This window comes from Myxine glutinosa, chromosome 8, assembly GCF_964187855.1.
Source record: "Myxine glutinosa chromosome 8, kmMyxGlut1.1, whole genome shotgun sequence".
In the NCBI taxonomy this organism is placed as follows: Eukaryota; Metazoa; Chordata; class Myxini; order Myxiniformes; family Myxinidae; genus Myxine; species Myxine glutinosa.
In genome coordinates this window covers 47,680,298-47,701,281 of record NC_136268.1, presented here as the reverse complement: position 1 = coordinate 47,701,281, position 20,984 = coordinate 47,680,298, and the positions used below count along the sequence as shown (strand labels likewise).

Genomic DNA, 20,984 nt, shown 5'->3' with positions numbered 1-20,984 from the left:
GCAACAATTGTGAGGAAGCTTTGCGCATTCGGCATGCCAGGGAGATCGAAAGACTCTCTGAACACACGACAAAACTACCTCCACTGGCCGTCGGGGACCATGTCCGGATCCAGAACCAAACCGGCCTGGAACCACGAAAATGGGACCGGACCGGAACCGTGATTGAGGTAAAACAATTCGATCAATACGTTGTCAAGGTGGATGGCTCCGGAAGAATCACTCTCCGGAATCGTAAGTTCCTGCGACGTTTTACGCCTTTCAGCATGACAACTCCCACTACGACTGGCAAAAGTGGCATGCTGCCAACCGTTATGCCAAGTGTTATGCCAATCGTACCGAAATACTTAATGCCTGGTACCCAACCCATCGCCGCTCCAAGAGTCTGTCTCAATCCTGTTACCACTCCCCAGAAGGGTGAACCCCAACATGTCATTGCGCCGGGCTTACCATCACAGACACTCCGCTCCACCACCGCGATGACACCACCCGCGAGAGTCGCTAACCAACCACATGTGCAGACCACCGCCACACCTCCACGGTCACTGCCTATTTCTGCCCCCTTGACGGTTCGGGTGATGATGGACCAGCTGGAGGGGACTCCGGCGTCGGACAGGGCGATAGTGAACCACCCACCGGAGACTCCCACAATGGACCAGGAAATTACGAACTGCCCTCAGAGGACTCCGACGATTGATCGGGTGGTGACGGGCCGCCCGAAGCGGATTATCAAACCACCAGCCCGATTCAATTCAGAAGAATATCAATTATAAACTCATGTGATCCTTTTTCTCGGTCTCCAGTTTCGTTCTATTCTGTGTCACAATTGAACGTTTTTGGGAAAGGGAGATAGACAACTCTTGTATGGTGCTGTTCTCTATTGCGTCCTCATCTTGTGTAATACTGCGCATTGTTATTTGCATATTCTGTATCTATTATCTTATTCTAATATCTACCATCGCTTTCTTTGTCTTACAGATTGATTGTTCATCGTTGTTGCTAATAAACCTGCATTCAATTGATACATTCTTGTTTAGCAACCACATTCTGTAACTCGTCTCCAAGGACGGACACGTGACCGCAGCAATAAATACATGAACGGGACGTACGTAATAAATAGATGAATGCGGCGTGTTACTTGGTCCATAACTCGTCAATCCCGCGTCGTAGAGAGACCTGTGAGGACTCGTTCGACTCGGGAGAGACCCCTCTACCCTGTGGACCGAGTTGTTACCCGAATCAAGGGATTCTTACAATTTATAGATTTAGCGTTGCAATTAAACATAAACGTTCATCAAAAACTCATTTCATAAAACTACATAATGTATTGTACTTATATTAATTAATACATTGTGTGCAGAATAATCCGTTATAAACGTGTTTTTAATCTAAATAAACATCGTCCCTCCATTCACGGAGCCTCGAGCGAGTCCCTCGATATTAATGTGCAAAAGACCATAGCAACCACATTCCGTAACTCGTCTCCAAGGACGGACACGTGAACGCAGCGTAGAGCGGAGCGAGGCGGAGTGATACAGCGGAAGGATTCAACGGTTTAAATAAAGCCGCGATGAGGCGAATTTTCATTGGGACCTTTTACATTTATCCTGATTTCGTTACCTCCGCCACCAAAGGTAGATGGAGGTTATGTTTTCACTCCTGCCTGTTTGTCCGTTTGTTTGTGAACAAAATATCTCGAAAAGTTGTGGACGGATTCGGAAGAAACTCGGTGAAGATGTAGCGTGTGTGACGAGGACGAAATGATTACTGTTAGATGTTGGTGAAGATCCGGATTCGGATCCGGCTACTATAATTCTTGAAGTGAATCTTCACCATTGGGAGTTCGGGCCAAAAGCGATACATAGCGTGATATCTCAAAATGTTATGGACGGATTTGGACGAAACTTGGTGGACAGGTTGGGTGTGTGACAAGGAAGAATCCATTCGATTTTGGTGAAGATCTGAATATGGATTCGGATTTGAGAATTATTAAATTTTTTAAGTGAATCTCACCATTGAGTGATATGGCCAACCATGTGGTGTGCTCACTCTTGAACAAGCCTTTCGAGGTTAAACTGATTTGGCGGCGGATTGACTGCGCGATGTAAGACAAGAGGTTCAATTTCCGCTCTGCTCTCTCGTTGTTTGCTATTTTAATGGTCAGAACAACGATTGCCGACGGGAGTTTGGTTATTGTACGAGGAGAATAATGAGGTAAGTTTGATGTTTGTGACATTTGTAGTTTTTATATTATCGTCGAGTAAACAAATCGCGCTTTTACCTCAGGCTATGGTCTTGACTAGTTGCTAGGCCGCACCAGTTTTCGACGAATAAAGGGGTCAAAATTAACTTTTTGTATTTTCTTTTTGGTATCGCGAGATGCCTGAGGTTTGGAGCTTTCCGTACATGTCATATGTGGATTGTCCATGGATGGTTTAGGAATCCCGAGTTCAGACTTTGGGGAAACGTTCCTCTGGTATAAATCCTTATGGTGAAAATTGCGGTTTGCTTTGTGAGCTCTGACGGGTTTATTTTAACACGGATTTTATTTCTGTGTTCGGATTTGGGAGTTGCTTCATTCATGTCGTCACGCACAGCAGAGTGATTTCATTCGGTGAAAAGGGTACATGGAAAATTCTAGAATGTGTTAAGTGGATACAAGTGGAAGGAAGTCCCGATTCATTTTAAATATAACTAGCAACGCTGCAACGGTACCCGCCCTATGGGCGGGGCTTCAATTGAGAAGCCCAAATGAAAAGGCAAATTATCAGAAATTGAAGGTTTTTATTTTATTTTAAACGATTCATATAAACATCCGTTGAATCATATCACACGCAAATCATCAAAATCTAAACAGTACATGGCGCCCATTTTGAAAAAAGATTGAATTCTACAAAATGGAAGCGGCCGCTACACGTCTTTTTCAGTCGCACGTTTATGTGTGAAGAGTGCGTGCCGAATCTGTAACACGGAAGCGGCCGCTACACCTGTTTCTCAGTCGCTTTGCACACGCTGCCGTGTTTCTTCGGAGCCGCCCGTTTATATCGGAAGAGTTCGTCACGAGTCGATCTACTCTCTCCTGCTATGTAGAATTTCATCAAAAGCCACATCGCTGTTCATATCGGTAAGTACTAGTGTCAGGTCTCAGATTTGTTACTGCTTAATGCTCAATTATAAATGCCGGTTGACTGACGTATTACCACGTAAGCTATGTTATAAAATGCTGTTCTATAATGTTATTTCATGAGTTAATAAAATGTATTCGAACCTTAGGTAGGCTGCTTGAATCGTAGACATAAATCCTTTGATAAATTGCCAAAAACATTAACTGTTTTGTTTAATGACAGTGACGCCTGAGTTACAATGAGGTTTTTGCTTCGCTTTCATTTAAAATGAGGAAAGGCTCGCTTCAGTCGTGTTGGACAAATTGTATACGTGTGCACTTTCGAGGCTAGATAAGGCCGGTCGTAAAATCCCTATCATGATTCTCAGACGGCGCCTCGAGCCGCGGGCAGGAGAACGCTCACATGCGCGTGATTTTGCGTAACACTAGCAGAATGTTTAGGTTGCAGACATAAAACCTATCGTGAACCATATATATTTTGTATTAATCACAGCGACGCTTGACTCTGTATAAACATGCTCTGAATTACTCATTTTGAACAAACCCATATACTTTATGGGTTTGTCGAAGCCAAGAATGCACCCTCCCTTTAATGAGTTATATTTTCTGCCTCGTCGGAGTTTTGAAATCACATCTGGTCCGAATGATAAGGTGCGTGCTGCACTCCCCCGAATGACAGAGCGGATAACGGTGGGGGCTAGGAATGACGGGGAGGGACTCTCGCCAGTCGCTTTGTTCTCTCGGAGATTTTCTGATAATCGTATTCATATATAAATGAATGAGAATCAATGTGTTTTCAGGAAGGCTTGACTTGGCATGTTCTTGCTGTAGCTTGCTGTAGATGTCTGTCTCCTCCGGATCCGTATAAAGTGTTATTTTAATAAAGGTCTCGTCATTCTCAAGCCTGTTGGTGGAACTCTACTTCGATCAGAAAAGGTGGTTTCTGACATTTGGTGCCGTGACTCGGATTGCAGCAGACAGAGGACAGAGAGAGCGGACCCCGAGCGACAGAAGGAAGGCTGTCCGAACGCCGGGACGCCGGCACGTCGTACCTTCCTTCCTGGAGCGGGTTCAGCCCGTTCCTTTCTGCCTTCTGCTCTGCCTGCTCTCCGAACAGAAATTGTAAGTAGAGGCTCATTTCAGGCCACAGAATGACGTGTCTTTGTTGAAATCACCTGGATATCATTTAAGAGTAACGTTACAATATTTGCGCTGGATAAACATTAAGAGTAAAGCTAAGGATAGATTTAGCGCTGGATATTATTTAAGAGTAACGTTACAATATTTGCGCTGGATATTATTTAAGGGTAACGTAATAATTAACAAGGACGAGGGGGAAAGTGAGGTCGGACAGCCATATAGGTTGAAACCAGGAGGCCGAGAACTTTCCAGGAAGGAACAGCCCAGAGACAAGATGGGGTATGCCATTGCATGCCAGGGAAGGAGGGCTGTGGTTAACTTAGACGGCCAAAGGGACATGGCCAGGAAGGGTGAAATGCGTAGGTACCAGGTAGGTTTGACAAGAAGGTAGTGACAACTACGAGGTCAAGCCAGGAAGCTCTAGACTAAGTTCTAGACAAGAGGTCCAGATAAAGCAGGCCAGGATCTGGTGGACAAGAGAAAATAAATAAGCTCACAGGAAATGGGCCAGGTGGCCACAGGGTGAGAAGGACAGGTTAGGTTTTGAAATATTGAAAATTGAAGCAGGAGCTGCATTGTAGGAATTTGAAGCTTCAGAGCCAAAGGAAGCAAGTTCAGGAAGCAAAGTTCAGGACAAAACAATTAAGGAGGTAGTTAAACAAGTAAATCAGCGAGTGATGCCGCTGGACCAGATACCAGACCAAGACCCCCCACCCCCCCAAGACCTGAGCTCAGTCCCAGGGCTCTAGGCAACACCCCAACACCCCGCCCTGCCTTCCCTTTTTTTTTTCTTTCACCTCAACCAACCCCCGTCCAACCCGTCCCAAAAATCCTTTTCCTTGAATGAGAGACGTAACATGAATGAGCAAAGATTGTTTGGGAGTGGCTGGAGAAAGGCATGATTTGAGTCGATCTGAGTTTCGCGCGAAGAATGGGAGACTCACTCGTATATGAATGAGGAATGAATGTATATTGGGATGTTAATTGACGTGTGTGTCTGGCCAATGTGTTTGTCTGTGTGTCATGTGCAAAGCAGAGGGTTTCGGTGTGAAACTTTGTAAGCGATCTGCTCGACTTGGGGGAAATTCAGGCCGGGAATGTCCATTTTAACGTCTATCCGAGAGAACAGGCGAGGTCCTGAACTGAGTCCGGATTTTCATCTGTTTGGGAGTTGTTTGGGAAGCGAATTGATATAAATCGGGTCAGGAAAGCACCCGGAGTGCCCTTGTCGATCTACTGTTGATATGAAGCGGTTTCTTGGAGATGGTTGCAGAATTCGAATCAATATGTGTGTTTTACTTGAATTGAAGAGTTCATTCAATGGCAGATATTGTGTATTGTATGTGTGGGATGTATCGCTGAGGCAGCTCACCTTTGGAATTGGTGTCATATAGTGCATTTTGGATCAGAGAGGTCAAGCGTCGGAGATCCTGTTTTTTTGCGATGTAAACCCCGCCGCGAACGCGAATAGAGCGGCGTGCAGGGAGTGTTGGGATTCGTGTGGAGGCACGAGGGTGCGCGCCAAGACGGGGGGCGGCGTGGCGTCGTCGCGTTGAGATGGTTGTGCCAGGTCGATCGGCGATCTCTGAATTTAAATCGGATTTTTGTCATGTGTGTTGTGAAATTAAACGTCTATCCGAGAATCCTGGCAATGGTCGTTTAACTAAAGTGTGGTACAAACCTGTGTTTCCGCCGTGCGGCTCCGTGGAAGTTTGGGTAGAGGGATATTGGGTGTTCAGACAGGAGCCGAGCGAGCCGCGAGTCACGGGTGTGCTGTATGAGATTTGCTCAGAGTGCTGGCGATAACTCGCCCACTCTCAGAGGAGGATGTGTGCCCAAATGCATTGTGGGTCATTTCGACTTTGCTGGATGTCGGACGTTCATGTCAGACGAGCCATGTCGGAATAGTGGCCGGCTGCGACATATATGCCAGGCAATGTCACAGGACGAATACGTTACTTATAAGATGGATTTTTATTTAAGATGGATTTATAAGATGGATAGATGGATGGATTTATTTAAGATGGCTAAAATAAACGATTTCAAGACAGAGTAATTAATTTCCGGAGCCAAGTTCCAACAGGAAGTCTTGTTCATACAGTAAGGTACAGTGCGGAGTGGCGGCTGGAAGATGCATCGATGCATTTGTGTTGACCAATTCGAAGTTTGACCTTTTAAAGTTTAGTTGACCTTTGTTCGAGATATGCAAGGGAAAGGTCAGAGGTAATTCACTAACCTTGGAAGAACGACAGGCGGAGTCAGCCCTTCCTCTTAAGAGAGTCTACAGGGTGTTGCTTTAACGACAGGATATATAGGACTTAAATCTGGAGAAGATGGATTTGAGTCACGTTAAATGGAGGACATTTGTGAGGATGAAGAGATGCAAGTAACGTGGATTAAATTGTGGTATCACGAGTTGGGTGCCAGAGATATTGTGGTTATTATAACTCACTGATTATAGGGGGCGCCGGGCGCACCGAGTACAGATCGGGTTGCATGATGGAGCACGCATGCATGGATTTTGGCTTTGCGAGGCTCCGGATAGAAATTGGCATTTCGATGCTGTGGATTATATTGTACCTGCCCGGAAAGGTGATGTCCTGTGCTGGGGCTGGCGACAGGCCTCTGTTATTTGTTTGTCTGTCGGTCTGATTGTAAGTCTTTGGTACTGGGAGGGCTAATTGAGTGCTCAGGCGTCATTGTTCCATGGAGGCAGGAGCTGTGAGTCACAAAATGTAAACGGGAACTTTGTGTAATCATCAAGTTTTTCCATCAAGGAAGGGGTGATGAAAAGTTATTTGTTTTAGTGTGAAGTAGGTTGGTTGCTTACTTGTCACAGTAAGATGAGAGTTGTGTTTTTAAGCTTGGTCTTTGAATGAATTGTTGATTGGAAAAGTGATTTCTGATCGCTGATCCGATCTGGTTTTGAATTGTTGATTTAATTTTGAATTGATTGGAGGTAATAAGGATTTGTGTTGATTTCCTGATTTGAGTTGATCTGGAAACAAAGACAGATGGGATTAATGTGTATATCAGGAACATTTTGGAAAAGAAATATGGATATATGACATTACTAAAATATAACCAAGCAATTGAGAGTTCTTGGGTTAATGGGATATAAATAAATGCATCTACAAGTTGATGGTTTATAAAAATTTAGTTCTGGATGATACTTAAACGATGAACAATGTTGGCAATATACAAAGAATGTGACTTGTTTTTTGGGGGGAAAACATGTGGTTTAAATTTGGTTGGCTAAGTTTTAAAGATGGAGATGTTTCGCAGAACTCTTATGATTATTTACATGAGTGGTGGACTATTCCATGGCGAAGCATTTTCCAGTTTATTGAAAGTTGGATAAGAGGGAGTATCCAGGAAAAGATGTTCAAGTGAACTTGGTGCTGTGAAAAGAATGTCGAGTTAATGGAAGTGTTTTGTTCGATTAATTTTGTTCAATTTGTGTTCAAATGACCATCGATGTTGGGGGCAAAGTTATGGGTGAATTTGGTGAGTGGGTTTGGGGCAAACGAAGATTAATTTAGATTTATCATAGTTAAGTTCGAGGAAGTTGATTTGAAGCCAGAATTTTATTTGGATGCCAGAAAGGAGAAAGGAGATGCTGAAAGCCAGAAAGGAGATGCTGTTGTCTACTCTGAATGACAGGTGGCGGTATCCAGGGCGCTGAGGAGTTTGTTCACGTTGTAAAGTTTGTTTATTTAGTTTGTTTATTGTAGAGAAGAGTGCTTTTGGGATTCCGGAGCCAGAGTGGATAATTTGAGAGTAGTAGGTGGTCCTTGTGGGCTTGGGAGTGAACTGATTTGGGTTTAATAGGCACAAGCTGGTCTAAACAGGGTGAGGAGGATGGTGTGATTGATGATGTCAAAGGAGGCGTTGAGGTGAGGAGAATGAAAATGTTGAGGTTGCCGGCATCAGAGGAGAGAAAAGGTCACTGGTGATTTTGAGGAGAGCAGTTTCAGTACTGTGGCTGGAGCAGAATCCGGATTGGGATGTTTCATACAGGTTATTGGCAGAGTGGTGATGTTTGAGTTGAGTGGCCACAGCACGTTCCAAAACTTTTGACAGAAAGGGTAGATTGGAGATGGGTCTGAAGTTATTTAGGGTGTCAGGGTTTAGTCCAGGGTTTTTCCAGAATGGGGGTGAAGTTTCACGAGTTTTTGGGGAAATCGGTATGTGAAGCTGGATTAAGTTGGAACTGCTTGATGAGCCATGGAGATGGATTGGGTTTTGTTGTTGGTTGTCTGGGAGTTCGGTTGTTGCATTGCCAAAGGTTTCTGTGTGGTGGACACACTCGTTGGCTGTTGTCTTGTGTGACGTGGGTGGAGATGTATGTGGCTGTGTGTGGCTGCCTGGAGGGGAAGGCGGCTACAGTGGTTGATATTGGTTGTGGGTTGTCCGGGGTGCTTCGATTTGCATAAGGGGTGAAGATTGGGATATTACATTATTTTGAGTAAGTATTGGCATGAGTAATTACAGAAGTAATTATTAGTTATGAGTAATTAGTGGTATGAGTATTAGTTATGAGTTCCAGGTGTTGAGCTAGTTATGCTAGTTATCCAGCTAGTTATGAGTAAGTGATTATTTTAGTAAAATTACATGTTTCGCTGTGTTGTTGATCTGGGGACAAGCTAGTTTGATGGGTACCCTGGGGTCTTCAGCGTGTCTATGTGTTTGTCTGGCTGTTACACTAGACTCTGGGATGTGTTTTCATGAGACGAATTTCAGAATTGATGACAATTCAGTGAGTATGGTGGACAACGTGAAGTGGCTGGTGTGAAGGAAGGGGTTGGGAAAGATGGACCCCCTTCACGAATACCCAGTAGGGTAGCTTAATTTCAGACATAACAGTGAGAATCTATTGTGAGCGAATCACAGTGGGTGAGGAAAACATTGTGTGTGACCAGACACCAGAACTGACCAGAATTGAAATTGGAAGTAGACCAGGTCATTTCTATTATTTGTTTATTCGTGAAAATAAATAAATAATAGGGGGAGGTTCATGGAGGTTAATGGTGGTTTGTTTGTGTTAATGGAGGTTAAAGGTGGTTGGTTTGTGTTAATTCTAGTTGAAACTCTCGCTGAAGTAATTTTCGTTTATTTTATTTTTTGATTCGATTTGAGAGTTGAGATGATTGATTTTTTATTAATTTTATAATTTTATTTTTATTGATGTTGGAAACAGGTAATGGGATGCTGAGAGAAGGATTGAATTTAATTTGAATTGGACTGGATTAAATGGGATTGAATTTAAAAATTGAATATTGGATAAAATTGGATCCACTTGAAAAAAAGTGGATTAGGAAATTGGAGAAAAGGTGTTCTATGAAACTATGAATTGAATGAATTGAATCTATGAATTGGAGACCTGTAGACCAGACGCTCCCAGGAGACTTGTGGACCAGGTGTTCCACCAGAGGAAAAAAGACCAGGTGTTCGTGGAGCACTTCACCTGCAAGAACGCCTTGGAACCAAGGTGGAAGGGACCAGTCCAGGTGTTGCTGACTACACCAACGGCAGTCTTTTGCGAGGGCAAGACTTCGTGGATCCACGCCACGCACTGTAAGTTGGCCATACAAGCACCAGACACTACACCACAGCAACCACAGTAAGGATGGGCCTAATCATAGGTACAATACTATTGATAGCGACAGCAGCTAGGGGAAACTCCGATTCCAATAGATGCGAAAACGAAACCCGACACCTCACCGTAACATGGGGACAAAGAGTATCACTACCATGTTTCGAACAGAAAGCCCTGCACACAAATTGGGTGAACATAAATTGGCTAGCACTGTCGGCAGGGCCTGGACGCGTTGGCATGGTACTACAAAAGCAACGAGAGTTCCGGGAAGACGGGCAAGCTAGAATTAAGACCTTGGCCCAACCAGGATACCAATGGGGAACCCCTGATTTTAAGCTACAAACACGCACACGCCTAGGGAAAGACATGACCATGCAGGTCCGGTGCAGCGTCTGGACCCCTGGCGCGGCCAGGGGCGAAACTAAATACACACCATGCATCGAATACATACTCACGCCACACCCCCAGAATAAGGCCCCAAAGAAGGGGGAAAACACATATTGGAAAGTGGCCAGGGAGGTGGCAACAATTCAAAATAGGACACACTGCTGGTCGTGCATGCACTTTCCCCAAGCAGGCACCACAGGAATACACATGATAGTGCTACCTCTGTCCCTCAATGACCTCTGCTCACAACCTATCGATTCCCCATGTTTAGTCACCACGCTGGAAAGAGAAGGGGTTGACAACGGCAAGAGTTGCAATCGACAATTTAATTATCGCCCGTCAATGATTGCCCATGTGGCCGAGAGGCCTGCCCCCGTCTGGGTCAAACCACAGAAAGGGACGGTCTGCCTCCAGGGTTCCGGCCACTTGCGTATGGGAGAATCAGAATGCGCCTACACTCTCCCCGGGAAGCTGGGACAAGGGAGCTCGGGGATTACACTACGAATAGTACTGCAAGATAAACACAACCACAACATAACGGCTATAACATTCTCTAGGGGGGTTAGTAGGATTAATGGGGTGGTAAAGGGACTCCAGTGCTTATCCACCCACCTGGTCCCACCCCATGGGACAATGTTTATATGCGGCGACAAGGCTTACCCCTATTTACCAAATAATTGGGGGGGGCACATGTTATCTGGGTTCAGTCCTTCCTGACGTTGAGATACTGGATGAGCTAGACCCAAAGTCCTTGGACAGGCGTTATAAGAGGTCAGTCATGAACGAAGATGGAACCACTAAACTACACGGGAGTCTATGGGAAAAGGTGTTTGGTTTCTTCTTCCCAGGAGCGGGCACAGTCATGGATAGTTTCCGGATAGATAAATTGGCTTTGGCCCTAGAAAAGGTGGCAAACGACACCGCTACGGCTCATGACATACTATTGGACACGGTAATTCACATGCGTACAATGGTGATGCAGAAGTGAGACTAAGGGAAACTAGCCACGCCCTGACGATCGATCGGATCGCGCGCGAAAATTCTTATACATTTAGCTGGCTCACTGACTGGTTCCAGGGATGGACGGGCACCATAGTGAAGTGGTTATTGACCGCACTGGCTGTGATAATCGGGGTAGTAATTTGGGGGGCACTAATGAAATCTCTAGTCCTCCTCTGTATGAGAAAGTATTTTACAGGATGGAAAGTGAAGAAGCCGCCGACAACGACTATGGCTCTGACCACAGAGGCCGTCGACCTGAACGGGTCCTTCAACAAGGCAGTTGCGACCGGCGCTCCAGAAAATTGCATTGAATTTTGTAATGACTGTGATACTTGTGTGGATCCCATGTGGGAACTGGCTGCTGCCTGTAACGGTGTATGTGATGACTGTGATACTTGTGCTATAAACCCCTTGCGTGTACTGGCTAACGCTGCTTATGTATTACAAGCTGACAGCTGCACGCCCCCTTCTGACCCAACTATGGATCTGATTGCGACGCTGGGTCTGGCGGTTGAGGGACCCGACGCGGATGTCCTAGACCCGCAAGCCGACCAGGCGCCCATGGGAGACTTTGACATAAAGGAAGTCCCTCTCTTTTCTTCAAATGTTTCGGATCTCTTTGATCCACATGTTGCGGATCTCTTTGCTTCAAGTGATTCGGATTCGGATTTTTACGCTCTGTACCCTGACCAGGAAATTGAGACACAAGATACTGACGACATTTTGTATTCCCCAGAACAGCAACACGTGAGGGACCTCATGGGCATGACCGTTGATTAACTTCGAAGATCTGCAAGGACTGCGTCTGCAAAGGGTGGGGGGAGCCAGTTCCGCAGGGGAAGTGATGCACCCTCTGGCGGAGCAGAACCTCATCTGGACCAGACGTCTTCGTTGTGGATCCGAAACGTTAATGAACTTTCATGTTTTGAGCCCTCAGGCTCCAAGCACGCACCACACGACACGTTCCCCAAATGCACGGGCGAGGCGCTATGGGCGCACGGTATGCCCTTGGGAGATACCCGCATTACACGATGGTCTTTCAATAAAGCCCGATGTGGCACGTTGTCTCTTGAGATACTTTGTCTCGACGAGACAAGAGGAAGGAATGTCAGGTCTCAGATTTGTTACTGCTTAATGCTCAATTATAAATGCCGGTTGACTGACGTATTACCACGTAAGCTATGTTATAAAATGCTGTTCTATAATGTTATTTCATGAGTTAATAAAATGTATTCGAACCTTAGGTAGGCTGCTTGAATTGTAGACATAAATCCTTTGATAAATTGCCAAAAACATTAACTGTTTTGTTTAATGACAGTGACGCCTGAGTTACAATGAGGTTTTTGCTTCGCTTTCATTTAAAATGAGGAAAGGCTCGCTTCAGTCGTGTTGGACAAATTGTATACGTGTGCACTTTCGAGGCTAGATAAGGCCGGTCGTAAAATCCCTATCATGATTCTCAGACGGCGCCTCGAGCCGCGGGCAGGAGAACGCTCACATGCGCGTGATTTTGCGTAACACTAGCAGAATGTTTAGGTTGCAGACATAAAACCTATCGTGAACCATATATATTTTGTATTAATCACAGCGACGCTTGACTCTGTATAAACATGCTCTGAATTACTCATTTTGAACAAACCCATATACTTTATGGGTTTGTCGAAGCCAAGAATGCACCCTCCCTTTAATGAGTTATATTTTCTGCCTCGTCGGAGTTTTGAAATCACATCTGGTCCGAATGATAAGGTGCGTGCTGCACTCCCCCGAATGACAGAGCGGATAACGGTGGGGGCTAGGAATGACGGGGAGGGACTCTCGCCAGTCGCTTTGTTCTCTCGGAGATTTTCTGATAATCGTATTCATATATAAATGAATGAGAATCAATGTGTTTTCAGGAAGGCTTGACTTGGCATGTTCTTGCTGTAGCTTGCTGTAGATGTCTGTCTCCTCCGGATCCGTATAAAGTGTTATTTTAATAAAGGTCTCGTCATTCTCAAGCCTGTTGGTGGAACTCTACTTCGATCAGAAAAGGTGGTTTCTGACACTAGTACCGACTGCAAAGCTGCAATGAGCCGGCGAAGCCAAACCCTCTTGCCACTATTTTACCCATCACCATGGCATCAGTAGGTTAGGTAGTTGGTAGTAGGTAGGTAGTTGGTAGTAGGTAGGTAGGTAGTTGGTAGTAGGTAGGTGTAGTAGGTACCGTACCTGGTAAGACTTGGTAAAAGAGAAGAGCAGACAGTCCTCCCCAATACCTGCATACCTCTTGCCACTATTTTACCCATCACCATGGCATCAGTAGGTTAGGTAGTTGGTAGTAGGTAGGTGTAGTAGGTACCGTACATAGTAAGACTTGTTAAAAGAGAAGAGCAGACAGTCCTCCCCAATACCTGCATACCTCTTGCCACTATTTTACCCATCACCATGGCATCAGTAGGTTAGGTAGTTGGTAGTAGGTAGGTAGTAGGTAGGTGTAGTAGGTACCGTACCTGGTAAGACTTGGTAAAAGAGAAGAGCAGACAGTCCTCCTCAATGGCAATACCTGCATACAATACAATAAATGTCACAAGAAGCTTAAGGAAGTAACTATACGATGTGCTCGCTTAAGGCCTATTTTTAACTGGGCTTAACATACTGTTGCGGATATGGGATTTGCATCCATCCATATCCGCTTGTAAATATTCCCCTATTTCCTCAATACTCCCCAACTCTCCCCAATCCCCCATTCCCTAGTCCCATTTTCTGTAAACAACACTCTGTAGACCCGACCTCCCCCTATTTCCCCCATTAAATGTCGCATCCAGGTCCACCACATCTCATGTCGACAACGATAGGACATCTTGCTAGTTATTCTTAGTCTATGTCAGTTAAGGATTCGTTTCCATTAATTCTGACCCTTCGTTGCACCAGAATGTGATTGTATGGCACCGTTAGGAAGTTTAGGACCTCCCAATACCTCCCCGCAGCTCTTCCTCACAGTTCTCTTCAGCAACAACAACAACAACAACAACGAGCGCAGGGAGTGCGCGTCCTCACTCCGACTTGGTTGGTAGGAGTGGTGGGAGGGCACCAGGCCTTCCCAACGAGCTGCCATCGGACATGTGCTCGACGGGGTTACCCAACAGGGGCGGAACGTGGCTCCCTGTCGGCTCCTCGTCAAGGGCGGAGCCCGGTAACCCCCGCACCCAATGGAAGCGGCGGACCGGCCCCAGTTGAGGCGGAACCAACCAGCCGAGGGCGTGTCACTCCCCGTTGAGCATGCGCAGTGAGAGAGAGGTGACGTCAGATGCGCGCTGAGCCTGGAGAAAGCAAGACGTCCCCTCCGAGCGCTGTGAGACCTCCCTGCATCTTTGGACTGTGCTTTATCCTGTCCCCGAGCCACGGTGCACCTTGTGCCATCAACCTACCTGTCCATTCCTGCCATCAATCCCTGTGTAAGTCTACCTTGTCCGTTTGGCCGTGGTCTGTCTGGGAATAGATAAGACTGTATTTAAGTGCCCATCTCTTCTGTGTCTTTACCTCACTCTGCCTTGTAATCTACCCCTTTTCTCCACCACTGTAATTACACCCTCCTCCGGAGGTCTTGAGAACTGTACCCCCTTGCGTAGTTTCATCTTTCCCAGTCGTCGTGTCCTTTCCATCATTGATTTGGCATAGCGCGATTTGGCCAACGTCTGGGTGAATCGGGTGAGTCGGGGAAGAATCGGGGAAACTGTTAGGTCGCGGTTACCTCCGCTCGGTAAATAACATCCAATCCGCGGACCGTAACAATACGTTTTCACAGTAAGTGTGTAGTCTTCTAACTTCGCCAGGGCTGGTCTCTGACTCTCCGGGCACGGCAGCTTCGTCCACCAGAAGAGGTTAGCTTGCAGTGATTAATTCGGTGAATTCCATCTCAACTTCGGATATTTCCGGCTGTGAAAAACTATCCGTATTTCTAAACTAAATATGTAAACCGCTTATACCATATTTCTGGCCGTGAAAAACTATCCCATACGGCCGCGAGATTTCTAAAAAATAATTCTTCGTCAATTTTAGAATATTTGACGCCGTTTTCACCGTCCGAAACGCGTAATAATAATTGGTTCTGGTGTTTGATGACGATTTTTTGTTGAAGATAACGAGGTTGGTCTTAACGTATTTTAATTACTAATGAGAGGTTTCATTAGATTAGGAATCAAAGAACGACGGGTGAAACAAAGTCCTATTGAACTTTTTCGCAATTGTTTTATGCAAACTTCCGCATCCGGTAGATGGCGCCCATCATTGAGTGCTTTCATTTTAGAAATATTTTTGCAAATGCTCGACTCTCATTGGGTCCGGTGTTTGGTGACATGTTTTGTTGAAGATAACCAGGCCCGTGTGGGCCGATGTTGGTCTTAAATTATTTTATTAATACATTGGAGGTGCATAAGATTGTGAATCAAACGACGACGGGTGAAAGAAACTCCTAATGAACGTTTTAAATTTGTTATGCATACTTCCGCCCACGCAAGATGGCTGTGCCCACGGCGCTTCGGATTCTCGAGCCAAGGCATAATCAGGTTTTCAACATAATACGTACTTGTTTATTTATGGTGATGGGTAAAATAGTGGCAAGAGGTATGCAGGTATTGGGGAGGACTGTCTGCTGTTCTCTTTTGCCAAGTCTTACCAGGTACGGTACCTACTACACCTACCTACTACCAACTACCTACTATCGAAGAATGATAATTTCTACTGTTCTACTACTAAAACTTCAAGAAACTCGTTTTAGCAAAATCAATGTTTTATTCACTTTAGAGAATTTGTTGTATACTAAGCCGAGATCGGTAGGTCTTTGTTGAAGCTCGGTCTGTAGGTCTTCAGAACTTCACAGTCGGTCTCCAAGTTTCACTGCACTCCAATAGCAACTTTCTCTTGGTTATAAAGGACCGAACTCCTTTGATGTCGCGGAGCATGCAGGGTCAACCCAGAGGTTAAATACCCCTTGGGACATGAGAGCCTGCAAGCGTCTCTGGTTCCTTTATCCAAAAGCCTTATTTAGCCATAGTTTGGGATAGAAAGCTAAAAGTGCTTCATACCCCTTTGAGAGGTCACTTTGTATGACCTGTCTGAGGGGGAATTTTGCCCATGGCTAAAACTGTCAGAGAGGTGACAGATGCATTTTCTAGCCTGTGTTCAGTGGACTGAACATAGGCTATTTTTGATAGACAGATGGCAGTCCAAGAGCGTTACACATTCTGTTCCTTAAATTAACTCTCTCTTGACCACCTGTTAGCTCTTTAACAGAAGCTAAATATTTCAAGAGGATTCACAGTTTTACCAAACTGCACCATTGGCATATTTGCACCAGATCACATTCTGTAGTTTTAACAATATGGTCAATATGAATATTTTTATTCCCCAACACTACCTACCTACTACCAACTACCTAACCTACTGATGCCATGGTGATGGGTAAAATAGTGGCAAGAGGTTTTGGCTTCGCCGGCTCATTGCGGCTTTGCAGTCGGTACTAGTAGCCGGCGAAGCCGGTGTTGTCAATAAACGAGTACGTATTATGTTGAAAACCTGATTATGCCTTGGCTCGAGAATCCGAAGCGCCGTGGGCGCAGCCATCTTGCGTGGGCGGAAGTATGCATAACAAATTTAAAACGTTCATTAGGAGTTTCTTTCACCCGTCGTCGTTTGATTCACAATCTTATGCACCTCCGATGTATTAATAAAATAATTTAAGACCAACATCGGCCCGCACGGGCCTGGTTATCTTCAACAAAACGCGTCACCAAACACCGGACCCAATGAGAGTCGAACATTTGCAAAAATATTTCTAAAATGAAAGCGCTCAATGATGGGCGCCATCGACCGGATGCGGAAGTTTGCATAAAACAATTGCGAAAAAGTTCAATAGGACTTTGTTTCACCCGTCGTTCTTTGATTCATAATCTAATGAAACCTCTCATTAGTAATTAAAATACGTTAAGACCAACCTCGTTATCTTCAACGAAAATCGTCATCAAAGACCAGAACCAATGAGATTCGAGCATTTGAAAAAATATTTTTTTACAAGCTTATTACGCGTTTCGGACGGTGAAAACGGCATCAAATATTCTCACATTGACGAAGAATTATTTTTTAGAAATCTCGCGGCCGTATGGGATAGTTTTTCACGGCCAGAAATACGGTATAAGCGGTTTACATATTTAGTTTAGAAATACGGATAGTTTTTCACGGCCGGAAATATCCGAAGTTGAGACGGAATTCTCAGAGTTGATGGATATAGAAGGACATTCAGGAGGGAAAAACTGGAAATTTGAAATGATGGCATTGTGAGGAGGTTAACGACAGCAGAAAATATCATGGTTTTGGATTGTTGAGGATCTGAGATGGTGGGGACCAGCTGTCTTGAAGCCCTGGAGATGAACGAATGAGCAGCATGAAGACGAAGGTGAGCTCATTCATGAAGATGAATGAGTGAAGTTGAGCAGCAAAGCAGAGGTCGAGCCATCATGCAATTAATTTGTTCTGTAATGAATATGGATTTGTGTTTATGCTCGTTTCAGGGTGCTGCATACCCCATGGAGAGCGAGTCGGACAGAGGCGGAGCGCCGGAAGCAAGTGATACCGGAGACGGTTCGAGGCTGAAGCAGTTGCAGTCACTTATCCGTAAGCAAGTGGAGTTTTGGATGAGCGATGCAAACTTGCACAAAGACAGATACCTCAGAGGTTTGATGGGAGAGGAGAATGGTGAGTTCTGTGCAAACGGTGGTCATTTTACATGTAGACCTGAGGGATCGTGCAACTCGATGATGAAGTTGGCTTTGCCTGGAAAGATACTTTGCTGTTTCAGACAACATTCAGTGAGAAAATGAAGTTGGAGAAGGTGGCCTTGGTTTTTGCTTCCTTTGTGGGAGGGCTATGAGCACAAAACCGGGCAAAATATAATACTTATTTATAGCTCACCTGGAACGTAGTTCAGATGAGCTTATGAGATGGTGTGACGTTCCTCCATCAGTCAGTCTGTAAACACTTGCAGCAGCGAATCTGCTGTGGGATTGTGACCAAGCATGGCTAAGATGATCTTTCGTGTGGTAGAACTCAAGGTTTTTCATGGCATCCTGCCCCTCCAACTACAAGAAGGTCATCTTAATGTTTGAAGGTCTGAAAATACTTGAATTTCCATCTAGTTTGGCTGCAATTTTGCATCACAGGAAAACCTTTAACAATCTTCTTCTCTCAAACCGCTTCACCAATCAATGTGAAACTTTAAGTTTGTGATCAACTATCCCAGGTAAATCTAATCTGTTAACAATGACATCATCAGTCATATCATTATGGCAACTATATTGGATCATAAAATAAAACCTTTTTTAAAATCTTCTTTGAAACCACTTCACTGATCGATGCAATACTTTAAATTTGTTAATGACTTCCAATGGGAAACATTATTTGTTAACAATGATCTAATCAGTCATGCGATATGGCAGCCATATTGGATCAGAAGAAAACCTTTAAATATACTCTTCTCTGAAAGCGCTTAACTGATAAATGCAAAACTTTACATATGTCATCGACTACATGCAGAAAATACAATTTCAGAACAATTGCATCATTGCATGGTCATGTGGTCTGGCAGTCATATTGGATCAAAGGAATGAATGAATGATCGTTTTAAGGCCATTTTCCCCGCTGGAGCGGGGGTTAGCCTTGCGGGCCCCATGACAATCATGGTTCCCTGTTTGAGGCAATGTTTTTTTGGCCGGATTTCCTTCCTGACGCCAACCCTTGGTCGCCTCTTACGATGCACAGGGATACGATATGGTGTACCTACCTATTCTAAATTGGGGTACATACCGTGATCATTCATCCCAGCAAGCTGGTACTCAATTTGCCGACCTCGGAAGGATGACAGGCTGAGTCATGAGTCAACCCCCCTGGCGTTAATTCAGCGATCGATCGGGATTCGAACCGAGGATCCTAGGATCCCAAGCCGGCACCCTAACCGCTAAGCCAACACCAACATATTGGATCAAAGGAAAACCTTTAAAATTAATCTTCTCTGAAATCATCATAATACAGAAAGTGGGCAAAATCTCGAAAAACATGAATTATAGACCCCTTGGAGTTTCATATTTATCAAATCTGGCAAATGTTGACACAACCAGAAGTGACATCATCACACCCAAAGTGGGTAATATCTCGAAAACTAAGCCTCATAGACAGCAGGAAGTTGCACTACTGTGAATATCATGTCAATACTACCTGACCTAAAATGTTTATTCTAAATCCACCTCTTATTTTTACCTGATCCATCCATCACTCCACTTTTTGGCAACCAGCCAGGTGAGCAACAGGACCATTGGTTCTCTATTTTTTATATTCTACTTTGCTTCTGTTTGAGGTGGAACCTCTGTGTTTTAATGGCTGGAGATGCAAAAATAACTTGTCACAAGAGGAGAATATTTGGCCCATTACGTATCTGCTATACACACCTGTTAGCGATACAGCTCAGACGTAGTGCAACTTGCCTTTGAGCTGTCTCGTCTGGGTTCAGTTCCCAACCCAGCTATAAACTGTCATCCTTGTGCTTCACAGGAATGGTATTGCGGCAATATGTACCCAATCGAACAGCTGGGTTTCTCATCTGCTAACATTCACTGGGAGACATTAAAGATACCGTAATGCCTTTTGAAAAGAGTAGGTCATAATGTGCTGGTGCACTTCAAAATTCCACATTTGTTCAGTGTACCAAACAGTCCACCAGTATGTCGTCATTTATTTAAGCTCTTTTAAACCGCAACTGTCGCTTGCCTCCACCCACCATAGTACCTAGACGAAATGATATGGCCGCCATCTTGTTTTTCTATCACTAGTTTCCCTTCATAATGTTATACAATTTTTGTTCCTGTATGTTATTTAAAAAATTGTAAAAAAAACATTTTGCTTTTCAATTCTTCCTTTTTTAGATATTGCAATATCGTCTCTGACTACATTCAAGAAAATGAAGGAGCTCACAACAGATATTGCATTAGTTGCAAGAGCTCTAAAATCCTCTGCGACACTCGAGGTGACTTCTTTGGCGTCTCAGCTTTCTCTCTTCTCCTCCCCTACCATATTTTCCGGTGTATTAACCCCACTTTTTCATCGGCAAAAATGGTTAAAAGTTAGGGGTGCGGTTAATACACCGGAGAATATAGTACTTTTTACCTCCGCCACCGAAGATGGATGGAGGTTATGTTTTCACCCCTGTCTGTCTGTTTGGTTGTTTGTTTGTCTGTCTGTCTGTCTGTGAACAAGATATCTCAAAAAGTTGTGGACGGATTCGGACGAAATTTGGCAGAGATGTAGCGTATGTGACAAGGACGAAATGATTAGATTTTGTGTGTGTGTGTGTGTGTGTGTGTGTGTGTGTGTGTGTGTGTGTGTGTGTGTGTGTGTGTGTGTGTGTCAAGGACTAAATTAGATTTTGGTGAACATATGGATTCAGATAAGAGTTTCATTTAATTTTGAACTGATTCTCACCATTGAGTGAGGACTAAAACCGATACATAGCACGATATCTCAAAAATTATGGACGGATTCGGACGAAACTTTGTGGACAGGTAGGATGTGTGACAAGGACGAATCGATTAGATTTTGGTGAAGATCAGAAAATGGTTTTGGATACGATAGTTATTTAATTTCTAAGTGATTCTTCACCATTGAGAGATTGGGCGAAAAGCGATATATCACATGATATTTTTAAAAGTTATG

At 44.5% G+C, this 20,984-nt stretch overlaps 1 protein-coding gene across 1 annotated transcript in view; it reads left to right on the top strand.

Moving 5' to 3' along the window:
• The first annotated feature begins 1,528 nt into the window (after window positions 1-1,528).
• The window catches only part of LOC137432057 (la-related protein 7-like), a 70,943-nt gene continuing 51,487 nt past the window's right edge, over window positions 1,529-20,984 (top strand). Inside the window, exons 1-3 of the mRNA XM_078783236.1 lie at window positions 1,529-1,631; window positions 17,795-17,978; window positions 20,198-20,298. Coding sequence (XP_078639362.1) covers window positions 17,810-17,978; window positions 20,198-20,298 — 270 coding nt within the window. The 5' untranslated portion in view covers window positions 1,529-1,631; window positions 17,795-17,809. The remainder of the gene's footprint in view (window positions 1,632-17,794; window positions 17,979-20,197; window positions 20,299-20,984) is intronic.